Source organism: Doryrhamphus excisus, linkage group LG4 (genome assembly GCF_037039965.1).
Source record: "Doryrhamphus excisus strain RoL-2023G ecotype Guam linkage group LG4, RoL_Dexc_Guam_v1.1, whole genome shotgun sequence".
NCBI lineage: Eukaryota > Metazoa > Chordata > Actinopteri > Syngnathiformes > Syngnathidae > Doryrhamphus > Doryrhamphus excisus.
In genome coordinates this window covers 16,881,133-16,895,500 of record NC_136360.1, presented here as the reverse complement: position 1 = coordinate 16,895,500, position 14,368 = coordinate 16,881,133, and the positions used below count along the sequence as shown (strand labels likewise).

Below are 14,368 nucleotides of genomic sequence, written 5' to 3'. Positions count from 1 at the left end.
CTCACTAGTTATAAACCACTATGAAATTTGACTGCTATTGTTATGTATTTGTCGTCCGTGTGTCCCGGAACCAATGTAAATAAAAGCGGTTTCTCATCGGGGTGTTATAGATGTCGGACAAAAGCGATGGAAAGATGGCGGCGGCCCTGGTCCAAATGACATGTACGTACAGAGGAATGATAGCCGTCAAGGCGACCGGTATCAGGCCGCTGATTCCTGGCGTGGTCGCCCCGAGGTTCCGAGCCTTCTCGGTGCGGAAAGAAGAAAACTTGGAAGAGAATCCTTTCTACCGGAAGTACCAGGACAAGATTCAGAACATGCGCAGGTTAGCTAGCTTGGTTGGCTACACAACATCGGAGCAATGTAGCTTTGAATATTACGTGAGGAAAAGCGGTAGAAAATGAATGAATGAATGATTATGATTTTCTATTTTATGTTTAAACGTTGGACAATTACGTTGCAGGTTGACTACGTAACATTACCGGTGTAAATTATGACAAAATATACAGTTCGTAAATATATATGCAGTTCGTGCACTTACCGTACTTGGTCTTTTTAGTGCGTACGGCTGGGTCTCCAATCGAATACTGTACTTCCATCAGTACACTTCAGTACGTTGTTCTTGAGGGTGCTAATTTTGACTGTAAGTCCTGTCCTAATTTCATTAATGTTCTTGTGCATTTTCCGGAAACAACAATCGTAATTTTTAACAGCACGTTCACTCATTTTGTGTGTTTTTAGTGAGTGCAACACCCCAAATGTGCATTAAATAAGATGAATCCTCTCCTACTTTTATTTTGAAAATGTATAAATTTTTATAGTAGCCATGTTGGGAAATGCACTCTTATCATCTGATAAGTCTTTTCTGATTTTTTGTATCTTCTTGATTTCAGTTCCAACCCTCAAGAGATGAAGGCTCGGCTGGAAAAACGTCACGAGGCAAAGAAGGAAGTGCTGGGACACTCCAAGCAAGCGGAGTTTGTGAGGCTGATGGAACAGGAGGTGGAGTATGTTGCAATATAATCGACGCAAAAACGTGTCACACATGGAAAATGATCATGATATATGTAGGCGACACAAATCTTATTTGTGAAAATGACTTTATTTTCTGCAATTTTTTGCAGTTTGAGAAGCGGAACAAGACGGCAGCCAGTGGTGGAACATCAGGGGGGTTCACCAAAAACAAGGTGAGGCTGGTGCTTTTCTGGATGAGGAAGATGGCGATGATGAAATGTTGTTCTTCAGATGCTGGGATCCATCCTCAATCTGGAGATGATCCAGGACAAGACGGGTGAGGAGATTTCCAAGGTGAGTTGGAAAAGGTAGGAACCAGGAAACGATCTTGTTTTTAGCATGCGTTGTCTCAAACTTTTAAACCCAACATTTTCCAGTGGGAATGTGCGGGTGAATAACGGCCCCCGGGCCGCACCCCAGGCCAAACGACGAGTAGAAAACATGACATGAAGATTGTCAACTGTAATATTAACAATAAAATAATGGCAAGAAGAAAGTTATTAAATGATATATAACAAAATTATATATATGTTACATTATTATACTTATTTAAATATTTACTTAAGGATTTATAATTTCTAATTTAATATTTTTATAATATTTTAATATCATAATATATTATATGTAATATATATTGAATTTATATATATATATATTTTATAATATATATTTAATATTATAACTATTTTTATATAATATTTATTTTTAAAAATATTTATAATAATTTATATTCATAATTATACATATTTATAAGGGCCCCGCCCCGCTTTTACTCATGTTTTAACTGTGTATTAACAAATAAATGTTGTATTTTAAAGTATAGGGTTAGTATTTTAATGTAATATTAACAATAAAATAATGGCAAGAAAAAAGTTATTAAATGATATATAACAAAATTATATATATTTTATATTAACTTATAAATACATATTTACTTATTTAAATGTTTACTTATAAGGATTTATAATTTATTTAATATTTTTACAATATTTTAATATTATAATATATTATATATAATATATTTAATTTTTATATATTTATAATAATATAATATATGTTTAATATTATAATATTTTTTATTTTTTATTTAATATTTAATTTATTTTAATATGTATAATAACTTATGATTGTAAATATTTTTAATATTTATAAGTGCCCCGCCCCCGCTTTTACTCATGTTTTACTCACGTATTAACGAATGAATGTTGTATTTTTATGTATCTTTTACTCTGTTTACTTGCTTTTATTCAACGCCATTCTTCTGTGAAGTGTCTTTGAGTATTTTGAAAAGCGCTATGCAAATAAAATGTATTATTATTATTATTATTATTATTATTATAACAGTTGTACTTATCATGGGTAAGAAATTCACAAATAATGAATAAAAACTACATGTCAGGTGCTTGCTTAGATAAAGTTTTAGAACCAGGGTGATTACACAAAGTACATCTTCACTTGTTTAATGTACACATGATGAAAATTACCGTATTTTCTGGACTATAAGTCGCTCCAGAGTATAAGTCACACAAGGCCAAAAATGCATAATTAGGTAGAAAAAAACATACATAAGTCACACTGGAGTATAAGTGGCATTTTTTGCGGGTAATTAATTTTCCAAACTACTTGATCAAAACAGACATTACGTCCTCTTGGAAGGCAAGTTCTAACAATAAAAGAATCGAGAACAGGCTGAATAGGTGTAAGATATGCTAACACAATGCTTATTCAGCTACACAAAAAATAAACATGAACACAAAAGGTGTCCAGTGTTTATGGAACATAAACACTTTTTTCATTTATAAGTCGCTCTGGAGTATAAGTCGCAGGAACAGCCAACCTATGAAAAAAAAAAAAGTTTCACTTATAGTCCGGAAAATACGGTATTAGCCTGAACTTACTTATTCGTGCTACTTTTTGTCAATGTTTATAAATATGATCATTTTTTTTCCTGTAGTATTATGACTTTATTCTCATATTATGACTATTTTCATAATTTTTTCTAACCAAAAATTCCCCTAAAAGAAGGCATTATTTGATTTGTTTGTTTCTCATATTACGATAAAAAATAATACATATTTTTGTTTTTAATATATCAACATTTATGGTATTTTTTGTCTTAATAAAGTGGAACCTTGGTTAGCAACCGCCCCAGTTAGCGTGTGTTTTTTTGTAACCTCAAAATTGTATGCTACAATTTAGTTTCTGTTTCAATTCAATTCAATTGTTCCTGTTTTCTCGACTGGTCTCAGCTTTGGATGACGTATTACGCCGCCAAGGACACGATCAGCGCCGTCATCCCAGTGAGTGCATAATTCCCATTCATGTCTGTCAGTTGCATACTATTAGCTAGCTGGCTAGCCACAGTGTGTCTACGCATGCAAGAGAAGATCCATTCCATCACATGTTGATTGATGGGTGAACTAGATTGACGTTTCCCGTGACTCGTTACATTTTCGTCTTGTCTTTGCAGAGCCAGACGTACGATGTGATTCACACCCGAGCCAAATCCTGCCCCATGGTAAGGTTAGCGTTCTAAAATGCTAATGACTTGACATTCCAATGCACACCGTTAAACCTTTTTATCACCTTCGAGATATGGTTAACGTTTAGAGCCCTCCAGACATGACATAACACCCCTATAGTCACCTTTAAGCTCATATTACCCAATATAGCCGACATGCTAACAGAAAATACGCGGTGTAAGACACAAGACTCATACTCGTGTGTTGCTGCAGATGTGTTCCGGCGTCGGACAGGAAGTGACGTTGAGTTTTAGCTTGGCGTGGCTTACAGCTGCAACAGCAGCCCCTGTTTTTATTAGGGATTATTATTGTGCCTATTGGGAGATCATTTAAACCTGCAATAAAAGCCTCTTGTTCCAGCGATCAAGTCTGGTGCTTGTGTGTCTCAAGCAAGGGACTAACCCTAACCCTACTACATGTCATGACAACATCTTTTAATTTTTAATACTCAGAAATGTAGGCAATAGTTGCTTAAATGTGGATGTTTTTAAGGGATAAGAGGCCGTATTCAACCAAAATTTTTAAATTATTATTATAAAATGTATTTAAATTATTTATTAAAAGATTTATTCATATAGTTTTGAAAAAACGTGATGTGGGAAATGGCCAAATTTGAAGTGCAAAGTGTCAAGCAAAAAGTGCACACTCGCTATTCCTCAAATTTGTGATTTTTTTTTGTCAAATACATACATTTTACTTTATTTTCATATATTTTTTTAATTCATATTTTTATGAATATATTTTAGTAATTCAATCATTTGGTTGCGGTGTAAGTTTATAAATACCTGATGTCAAATGTACACCATCAGCTGTCTTTATGGTAGCCATTATGTCATTGGATTGTCATATCACCTTGTACTTTGGTACGTGACTAAAAATAAAATAAGATAAAATACAACAAAATCAAATACAATAAAATAAAATACAACAAAATCAAATAAAATACAGCAAAATCAAATAAAATACAACAAAATCAAATACAACAAAACAAAATACAACACAACAAAATAAAACAAAACAATATTAGGAAAGCAGGATGTGAACAACAGTTACTGGTTGTAAAAGTACCAGATGGAGGGGTAGGATTTAATAAGCTTTGCTTCTTCCTACTCCTTTTGGACATGTGGAACTGGGAACTGATGGGATGCACTCTATTGGAATCTGATGCATGTTCAAATAAAATTAAACCATTACTATTGTGCATCACTGATAATGTTTTTCCTCAGGCATTGAAATTTCACACTTTTTCCCGGTGGTCCTTGAAAGCACCATAATTGCTACATAAATATTCAATTTATTGACATTGAATCCTATATTGTGGGAATCCATTTATCGCAGTCAGGTCTGGAAACAATTGTAAGCGAGGGACGACTGTATAAGTTTTCATTTTAATGTTTACTCTGCCCTTCTTTGTCCCCAGTTCCTGTTTGCGTTGCCGCAGACGGAGGGCTACGAGTTCTTTGTGGGCCAGTGGTCCGGCCATGAGCTCCATTTCACGTCACTCATCAACATCCAGGTGAATGAAAACACGCGGTCGTCATGCTGCCTGGCGGTCAGCGTGTGGCATCATGGCTGAACTTCTGTGCTTAGACGTTGGGTGAGAACGCTCCCAGCCAGCTGATCCTGTACCACTACCCAGACTTGAAGGAGGACAAGGGCATCGTGCTCATGACGGCGGAGTTGGATCCCAAGTTTATTGTAAGTTTTACTTTGCCGTACATCAGGATGTTGTCACTAAGGATCGACCGATATTTGTGTTTTTTTCCTTGAATCGGTATCGGCTGATACGGGCGTGGGTTCGGCGATATATATTTTTCCGCTGCATGATTTACAGTCGGGCATCCGCAGGGGCAGCAGAGGACCCCGCAACACACGCAGTCGCGGTACCCTGCCCCCCACTGTTGAACCACATCAGGGGCGCATTTTCACAAGTACTAGAATTAGCTTGTTTTTTACACCTTACAGCAGGGGTCTTAAACTCAATTTACCTGGGGGGCACTGGAGCTAGGGTCTGGGCAAGGCTGGGCCGCATCAGGTTTTCCAAAAAAAAAAAAAAACACATTTATTAAAAACAGAAAAATATACAAACTTTTTCAGTACTTTGGTTCTGATTTTCTGAATAATAAATAAACAAATCAAGAATAAAGAAAATCAATCAGTAATAAATAAATATAATAATAATAATAAATTGGCAAATAATAAAAACCACATATAGTTGGTTGGTAGACAAATTATTTTTTTCAGATTAAAATGAACAAAGCATTATTAGAGCCCTGTAGACATGACAAAACACGACTATAGTCACATTTATACTCTTTTTATTTACAACATATTGCGCAACTGCAGGGTCTTGAGACACATGCTATTCGCAAACTAGAGAGCTAGCGACCTAAACGGTAGCCTTCAAGTTATTTCCTTTCAACTTAAATAGCCAAAAACTTACCACTTCCACACGGATAGGGAGGATAACTATTAACAGTTATTTAACCTTTAACATGAACATTAATCAAACGTAATAATTTTTTCTGGGTACATGATACCATACAGCATCCATATCAAACTTGCGCGGGCCGCACTAACATTAAACTTTCATATTAAGGCGCACATTCGGCCCGCGTGTTTGAGACCCCTGCCTTACAGTCATCACATCGATGCTGGATAAATTTACGATAAATGTCTTGCACATGGTTGAATATTTATAATTATTTATCATAAGTAATTATATTAATATTTATAATTTATATAATTTATAATTATAATTTATAATTAGTTGATAATGCCATATAAATGTGTGTTTAAGAAAGCTGAATCCTTCTGTGTTCAGTGTTTACATTTCAATAAATATTTGTTTAAACATGAGACCTGTAATATATTATGTAATATAATAATTCATGTAAATTGAGGGCTCAAAAGCAGTATCGGCCACAAATATCGGCCCAAGCAAAATCGGCCATCGGCTAAGCGTGATGGGGAAAAAAATCGGTATCTGCATTGCCCCCCCCAAAAAAAACCCATATCGGTCGATCCCTAGTTGTCACAAAGTCTCTAAACCCGATCGCTTCCTCTCGTCCTGCCAGACGGTCCACCAGGCCCAGTGCTTGGCCAATCAGGTGCAGCTCTTCTACGGCACGCAGAGGCAGGAGACGCACCGATTGGTGGAGACCTTCAACCACCACCCCGCCGAGTTTAAACACATGTCTGTGATAGCCGAGCTGGAACAGAGCGGCATCAGCCCCGCGTTCACGCCCGCCTCCAAATAGAACAAGCTGACGGGGTGGACCGCAGCATCGTGTGACGTTCAGGTACTGCAAGAAAAAAACACGTTTGTTCTCAGACTTATTTGAAGCGGCGTGCTGAAGGAGCACCGTCACGCCTTTTCTCAGACGGCTCGAGGATACGATTGGACTCGTGGGTTAGAGCCCTCCAGACATGACATAACACCCCTATAGTCACCTTTAAGCTCATATTACCCAATATAGCCGACATGCTAACAGAAAATACGCGGTTTAAGACACAAGACTCGTACTCGTGTGTTCCTGCAGATGTGTTCCGGCGTCGGACAGGAAGTGACGTTGAGTTTTAGCTCGGCGTGGCTTACAGCCGCAACAACAGCAGCCTCTGTTGTTATTTGGGATTAATCATTTAAACCTGCAATAAAAGCCTCTTGTTTCGAGCGATCAAGTCTGGTGCTCGTGTGTCTCAAGCCAAGGGACTAACCGTAACCCTACTACACGTCATGACAACATCCTTGAATTTTTAATACTCGGAAATGCTTAATTTAGGCAATAATTGCTTAAATGAGGATATTTTTAAAGGATAAAAGGCCGTATTCAACCCAAAAAAATGTATTATTATAAAATGTATTTAAATTATTTATTAAAAGATTTATTCATATAGTTTTGAAAAAACGTGATGTGAGAAATGGCTAAATTGGAAGTGCAAAGTGTCAAGCAAAAAGTGCACACTCGCTATTCCTCAAATTTGTGATTTTTTTTGTCAAATATATAAATGTAAATATAAATATATAAATAAATATATGTATATTTAAAATATATATATATATATATATATATATATACACTTGGGGGCCACTGGAGCTCGGGTCTGGGTGAGACTGGGCCGCATCAGGTTTTCCAAAAAAAAAAAAACAAAAAAAAAACACATTCATTAAAAACAAAAAAAATTTAAAAACTTTGCTTTGGTTCCAATTTTCTACAAGAAAAGTTCTGACAAAACATTCCACTGTTCTCAAATATCTTACATTTTATTTTTCTACACAAAATATGAAAAATAAATAAACAAATCAAGAATAAAGAAAATCAATCAATCAGTAATAAATAAACATAATAATAATAAAACAGCAAATAATAAAAACTTAAGAAACCACATATAGTTGGTGGGTAGACAAATTATGTTTTTCAGATTAAAATGAACAAAGCATTATTAGAGCCCTGTAGACATGACAAAACACAACTATAGTCACATTTATACTCTTTTTATTTACAACATATTGCGCAACTGCAGGGTCTTGAGACACATGCTAACTCGCAAACTAGAGAGCTAGCGACCTAAACGGTAGCCTTCAAGTTATTTCCTTTAAACTTAAATAGCCAAAAACTTACCACTTCCACACGGATAGGGAGGATAACTATTAACAGTTATTTAACCTTTAACATGAACATTAATCAAACGTAATAATTTTCTGGGTACATGATACCATACAGCATCCATATCAAACTTGCGCGGGCCGCACTAACATTAAACTTTCATATCAAGACGGGGGCCTCAAACTAGTGTCCTGCGGGCCCCATTTGGCCCGCGGGCCGCGTGTTTGAGACCACTGTTCTAAATGTTGTCCAATCAGGTGACTTACCTTCACTGGATTCCAATGAATCTGCTGAAACAGGATACCCGTAATTTCCATTTTCCATTGATTAACAAAAGCTGTAGTTTGCATGTGATTGAATTGTGTAGTTTTTTTGTTTTTTTTTTTACTACCATAACATAAGGTGTATAAAAACACAGCAAAATGTGGAGAAAGTGAAGCACTTTTATTGGACGATACAAGAAAACATCCAAGAGGGGATGGATGTGAACATTTCACAGTTTCAAAAATATGCAAAAAGTAAAAATAATTTTCATCGAACAACTCGTCCCCTCAGCATCCTATGATTATTACTACTGTCATTTCATAAGTACTTGTGTACTAGTACTAGGCTTGACTCAAATCAACTGAAGCAAATCAGGTTTTTTTTCCCTCTCCTAATTCAAACATTAAAATAAAACATGTTTGCAATATTATGGTTCTAAAGCAGGGGTCTCAAACACGCGGCCCGCAGGCCCCTGCCTTGATATGAAAGTTTAATGTTAGTGCGGCCTGCGCAAGTTTGATATGGATGCTGTATGGTATCATGTACCCAGAAAAAATTATTACGTTTGATTAATGTTCATGTTAAAGGTTAAATAACTGTTAATAGTTATCCTCCCTATCCGTGTGGAAGTGGTAAGTTTTTGCCTATTTAAGTTTAAAGGAAATAACTTGAAGGCTACCGTTTAGGTCGCTAACTCTCTAGTTTGCGAGTTAGCATGTGTCTCAAGACCCTGCAGTTGCGCAATATGTTGTAAATTAAAAAAAGTATAAATGTGACTATAGTCGTGTTTTGTCATGTCTACAGGGCTCTAATAATGCTTTGTTCATTTTAATCTGAAAAAAATAATTTGTCTACCCACCAACTATATGTGGTTTCTTAAGTTTTTATTATTTGCCGTTTTATTATTATTATTATATTTATTTATTACTGATTGATTTTCTTTATTCCTGATTTGTTTATTTATTTTTTATCTTATTTTGTGCAGAACAATAAAAATTAAGATATTTGAGAACAGTGGAATGTTTTATCAGAGCTTTTATTGTAGAAAATCGGAACCAAAGCACTGTATATTGTATATTTTTCTGTTTTTAATAAATGCTTTTTGGGGGGGGGGGGGGCACCTGATGTGGCCCAGTCTCACCCAGACCCTAGCTCCAGTGGCCGCCCAAGTAAATTGAGTTTGAGACCCCTGTTCTAAAGGTTCTTAGTCGTTGGCTCTAAAAAGTGGCAGGAAAAATTTCCATATTTATTATAACATAAGAATGATGACTTTGTGACACGACTGCCATATTTCGTCTTCATATTTCCCGACAATGCCACACCAACATCACCGCCATGTCTCCTAGGGGCGTGTACTTGGACTCGGATTGTCTACTTGGATCCGAGTGTGCCAACGTAGTCCTGTCCCAAATTAGTGCTCTTCTTCCTCTCCTTTTTTAATCGAAATCACATGTGTTAGTCCCGCCCCCTCTGCTATCTAGCCAAGATGCCATCAGAGTGTCCATCAAGTTCCAGCATCTGGGTACTTGTCAGTGTGTAGGCACTTATGCACTCAAGTGTAAGTAAGTACGCAAGTGCACCAGTTGAGACACACTGATTACTCATGAAATATTGCCACAAATATCCTGTATTTTGGGGCGGGCCACCATAGAAATATGAATTATGACAGCATAAGATAAATGCGCCGGTAGAGTTGACATCCTAATACATTCCCTCCGCGTCTCGGAGGCTCCCGAAAGACAAACTGAAAGTGCCTCCCGGTCTCTTGGAGGTCCCGCTGCCTTCCCGCTTCTTCTTCCTGTTCCAGTTCAGTAAGGAGGCGGAGCTCTGTCCTTTAGCCACACCCCAAACCCTCTGCCGAGAGTTTTCTTTATCGCTGCTGTGCGACGCCATAAAGGCCCTTTTTGCAACCTGTTCACAAACACACACACACGGTTAGCTTCCTGTGTTGCAAATGAACAATTGCAATTAAAGAGACACATGGTAGGTTATTTGGAGCCGACTCAAATCTAATAATGAATTAAATTGTGAAAATAATATAATAAAACTAATATAAAAAATCTTAATAAAATATATTATATATTAAATAATTAATATTATACATTATTATATAATATATTATATTATAATTATATAGTAATAAATAATTAATAATATAAATACAATGAATTAAATTGTGAAAATATAATAAAACTAATATAAAAATATAAATAAAATATAAATAATTAATATTATACATTATTATATAATATATTATATTATAATTATATAGTAATAAATAATTAATAATATAAATACAATGAATTAAATTGTGAAAATATAATAAAACTAATATAAAAATATAAATAAAATATAAATAATTAATATTATATATTAATTATAATTATATATTAATAAATAATTAATAAATAATATAAATACAATGAATTAAATTGTGAAAATAATATAAAACTAATGTATATAAAACAAAAATATAAATAAAATATATTATATATTAATAAATAATTAATTAATAATATAAATTAAATTTTTAAAAATGTAGAATTACATTAGAGCTGCACGGAGACCTCACACCTAGGAGACCAGGGTTCAATTCCACCCTCGGACATCTCGTTGTGGAGTTTGCATGTTCTCCTCGTGGGTTTTCTCCGGGTACTCCGGTTTCCTCCCACATTCCAAAAACATGCTAGGTTAATTAGCCACTCCAAATTGTCCATAGGTATGAATGTGAGTGTGAATGGTTGTTTGTCTATATGTGCCCTGTGATTGGCTGGCCACCAGTCCAGGGTGTACCCCGCCCCTCGCCCGAAGACAGCTGGGATAGGCTCCAGCAACCCCGCGAACCTCGTGAAGATAAGTGGTAGAAAATGAATGAATGAAAATAAGTTATTGCAAATGTTGATCAAAAACCAGAACGTCAAGCTCGCAGAAGGGCTTTGAGAGGGAGGAGCTTACGGTGGCACCTTCATGCAGCAGCATAATCCTGCATAATTTTGGGCGTTCCCCAAGTGACCGTTTTCTTTTGTTTGAGGAGAACGTTGTCGTGGTGATCATGATGGAGTAACATCTCAACGTTCTTTGGCCGCACTAATTACATACGTGTGGCGCATGACTCACTGGAGTATTTTTGAAGTGTACATATACATATATATATATATATATATATATATATATTAGCTTTGACTACAACATAACGTGTAGTGCAGACCATAGATACTACAACAGATGACAAATACACAAAGACTCACTTGAGCGTCATGCAAATGGAAGGTAACCACGCTAAGCTCCACCCCTTTGTCGCCGCAGTTCTTCAGCATGGTCACCACTTCACCGTGTTTGGCCCACTTACAGTCCCTCCCATCCACGGCCACGATGTAGTCTCCTTCCTTCAGGCCTGCCTCCTTGACAAACAAGTGGATACATATTATTTGGGTTGCACAAATAGTTCAAGACTTACGGTAGTTTAAAAACCTTATTTATTTTCAAGAAACATGTCGAGTGGTTAGCGTGCAGACCTCACAGCAATGAGGACGAGGGTTCATTTCCACCCTCGGCCATCTCTGTGTGGAGTTTGCATGTTCTCCTCGTGGGTTTTCTGCGGGTACTCCGGTTTCCTCCCACATTCCAAAAACATGCTAGGTTAATTAGCCACTCCAAATTGTCCATAGGTATGAATGTGAGTGTGAATGGTTGTTTGTCTATATGTGCCCTGTGATTGGCTGGTGTACCCCGCCTCTCGCCCCAAGACAGCTGGGATAGGCTCCAGCACCCCCCGCGACCCTTGTGAGGAAAGAGCGGTAGAGAATGAATGAATGAATAATAATAATAATAATAGACAGAAATAACACCCCTACAGTCACCTTAAACTCTTATTATTTTTTATTTAACATTTTTGGCTTCCTCAATTTAGAAGAAATAAATTCAAGAACCTGAGTTCAATTCCACCCTTTGTGGGGAGTTTGGGGGTGAAAAAAAATCTCCTCCGACTGTGTGGAAGTGGTACATTTTTGGCTTCCTCAATTTAGAAGAAATAAATTCAAGAACCTGAGTTCAATTCCACCCTTTGTGTGGAGTTTGGGGGTGAAAAAAAAATCTCCTCCGACTCTGTGTGGAAGTGGTACATTTTTGGCTTCCTCAATTTCGAAGAAATAAATTCAAGAACCTGAGTTCAATTCCACCCTTTGTGTGGAGTTTTGGGGTGAAAAAAAAATCTCCTCCGACTGTGTGGAAGTGGTACATTTTTGGCTTCCTCAATTTACAATAAATAAATTCAAGAAGTCAAATTTTGGATGAGGTATGTCCATAGGTATGAATGTGAGTGTGAATGGTTGTCTATATGTGCCCTGTGATTGGCTGGCCACCAGTCCAGGGTGTACCCCGCCTCTCGCCCGAAGACAGCTGGGATAGGCTCCAGCACCCCCGCGACCCTCGTGAGGAAAAAGCGGTAAAAAATGAATGAATGTCGTATCTTACCGCCGCACAGCCTCCAGGGACGACCCCGGCCACCAACACAGGGGAGTCTCCTCTGAGCGTGAGTCCTAATCCACCTTCTCTCCTCTGGAGACAAATCCGACGAGCCGGACCCCAGCGAGCTCGAGCGCAGAACACTGACAAAGGCCCCTGAAGCACAAGGAAGCCTTGATTTACAAAACGTCATTTCCAGAAGAAACACTTCAGGCATCGATGACTCACCAATTTTTGGAAGATATCTGTGACTTGGACAGCGGAGAAGTTGGCTGGGATGATGTCGGGCTTCTGAGGGCTTTGAGCTGACAACACAAGAAGACGCCACACGCGGTTGAACAATGGAACCGAACCAAATATTCCTGATTCAAGTGTCGCTTTTCCACTTACATCGTATCTCCGGTGCCTCTGCCGTTTCATCGAAGTCATCCTCCCGGTCCATTTCAGAGTACTTGTCCAAAGAACGCTTGTGTGCCACTGATAGGATGTCCTGCAAGATGTCCATCTTCCTTAAGATCTTACACAGACCGTGGATACGCATGGCCTCCTCGTGTCTCATCACCGCAAGGCGCAAGTGGGCTTTACCTTCATTAACACAAATAACAAACATATGAATTTACTGCATATACATAAGGAGCATTATATTATATTATATTTTATATAATTTATATTTTATATAAATTAGTAAGATTTATTGTGTGTAAGTGTTTATTTTGATGCCCACATTGTTCTCTTCCACATGTGCTACATATGTTTGTGTAACCAGCGAACAAAGCCCGTGTATCCTTATTTCTGCCAATTTGCCGCTGTCGCAAATCGCGCGATATTTTGTGTGACGTCATTTCTCGCGCACCTGTCAAATATGGCGTCTCTTATCAGTATATGTTCGGCAGTGGCAGAAACATTACACACGAGTGAACCTTTTCAAGTATCTATTGTACAATTCTGCTTTTTATGGTTCGTATTGAACTCGTAGGAGCCTCCTACCGCGAACCGAACTGGGGAAAGACAAAAAATACACGTCGCGATAGACCGCGGAATTGGTAAGTAACTAATTGTTTGTAGCATTAGCTAGCCGCAGCCATTAGTTTCAATGGACGCGGTTAGCCACCTAGCAACCTCCATTCATTTGTATGGACGCTGTTAGCTAACCGAGCAACCTCCATTCATTTGTACGGACGCTGTTAGCCACCTAGCAACCTCCATTCATTTGTATGGACACTTAGCTTGACTCAGAATGGTGCCTTATTTCACCAAAATGCAACAAAGTGTATGAGCATTTAGGAAATGTTTTGACTAATTTGAATGCTTGTTACTCGAATCATATACCTGTTGAACATTGTATATATGAATTATAACAATTGCAAACGGTATGTATTATGTATATTGTTGAACTGTTAATATTTCAGCCTGTAATTCAGACTACATTGTATTAGTAGTGCTGTTTTGTTATTGTACGTGCACACAAAGCTAATATCCGCAGCTGTCACTTTTTGA

The 14,368-nt window shown here is 37.2% G+C and overlaps 2 protein-coding genes and 1 long non-coding RNA gene across 5 annotated transcripts in view; 2 read left to right on the top strand and 1 right to left on the bottom strand.

Moving 5' to 3' along the window:
• The first annotated feature begins 95 nt into the window (after window positions 1-95).
• atpaf1 (ATP synthase mitochondrial F1 complex assembly factor 1) lies at window positions 96-7,451 on the top strand. Of its 2 annotated transcripts, none has more exons than XM_078790300.1 (9): window positions 96-325; window positions 894-1,007; window positions 1,125-1,187; window positions 1,246-1,308; window positions 3,264-3,314; window positions 3,485-3,532; window positions 4,957-5,052; window positions 5,127-5,234; window positions 6,614-7,451. In XM_078790300.1, exons 1-9 carry the CDS (start codon window positions 161-163, stop codon window positions 6,794-6,796), a joined length of 891 nt encoding a protein of 296 aa, XP_078646426.1. In that variant the 5' UTR covers window positions 96-160; the 3' UTR covers window positions 6,797-7,451. The 2 variants fall into 2 exon arrangements, with proteins under 2 accessions (XP_078646426.1, XP_057929520.2); XM_058073537.2 differs by having other exon boundaries at window positions 894-1,002; window positions 6,614-7,447.
• Window positions 7,452-8,550: 1,099 nt separating this feature from the next.
• Window positions 8,551-14,368, bottom strand: part of rhpn1 (rhophilin, Rho GTPase binding protein 1) — a 14,470-nt gene continuing 8,652 nt past the window's right edge. The window contains exons 12-16 of one of the 2 annotated variants that reach the window (XM_058073524.2): window positions 13,262-13,456; window positions 13,100-13,176; window positions 12,881-13,027; window positions 11,656-11,808; window positions 8,551-10,318 (exon numbers count right to left, since the gene is read on the bottom strand). In XM_058073524.2, coding sequence (XP_057929507.2) covers window positions 10,109-10,318; window positions 11,656-11,808; window positions 12,881-13,027; window positions 13,100-13,176; window positions 13,262-13,456 — 782 coding nt within the window. In that variant the 3' untranslated portion in view covers window positions 8,551-10,108. Of the gene's footprint in view, window positions 10,319-10,964; window positions 11,524-11,624; window positions 11,809-12,880; window positions 13,028-13,099; window positions 13,177-13,261; window positions 13,457-14,368 lie in introns of those variants that run through there. The other variant, XM_078790291.1, reaches the window with a different exon arrangement.
• LOC131129729 (uncharacterized) overlaps window positions 12,866-14,368 on the top strand; it is a 21,950-nt gene continuing 20,447 nt past the window's right edge. The window contains exon 1 of the long non-coding RNA XR_009129876.2: window positions 12,866-13,914. This is a non-coding gene — a long non-coding RNA (uncharacterized LOC131129729). The remainder of the gene's footprint in view (window positions 13,915-14,368) is intronic.

Excerpts from the sequence above, each read along its gene's own strand:
- atpaf1 (XM_058073537.2), top strand. The coding sequence starts at position 111 with ATGTCGGACAAAAGCGATGGAAAGATGGCGGCGGCCCTGGTCCAAATG. Across the intron at positions 3,533-4,956 it reads GAGCCAAATCCTGCCCCATG|TTCCTGTTTGCGTTGCCGCA; the intron begins GTAAGGTTAGCG and ends CTTTGTCCCCAG. Across the intron at positions 5,053-5,126 it reads CGTCACTCATCAACATCCAG|ACGTTGGGTGAGAACGCTCC; the intron begins GTGAATGAAAAC and ends TTCTGTGCTTAG.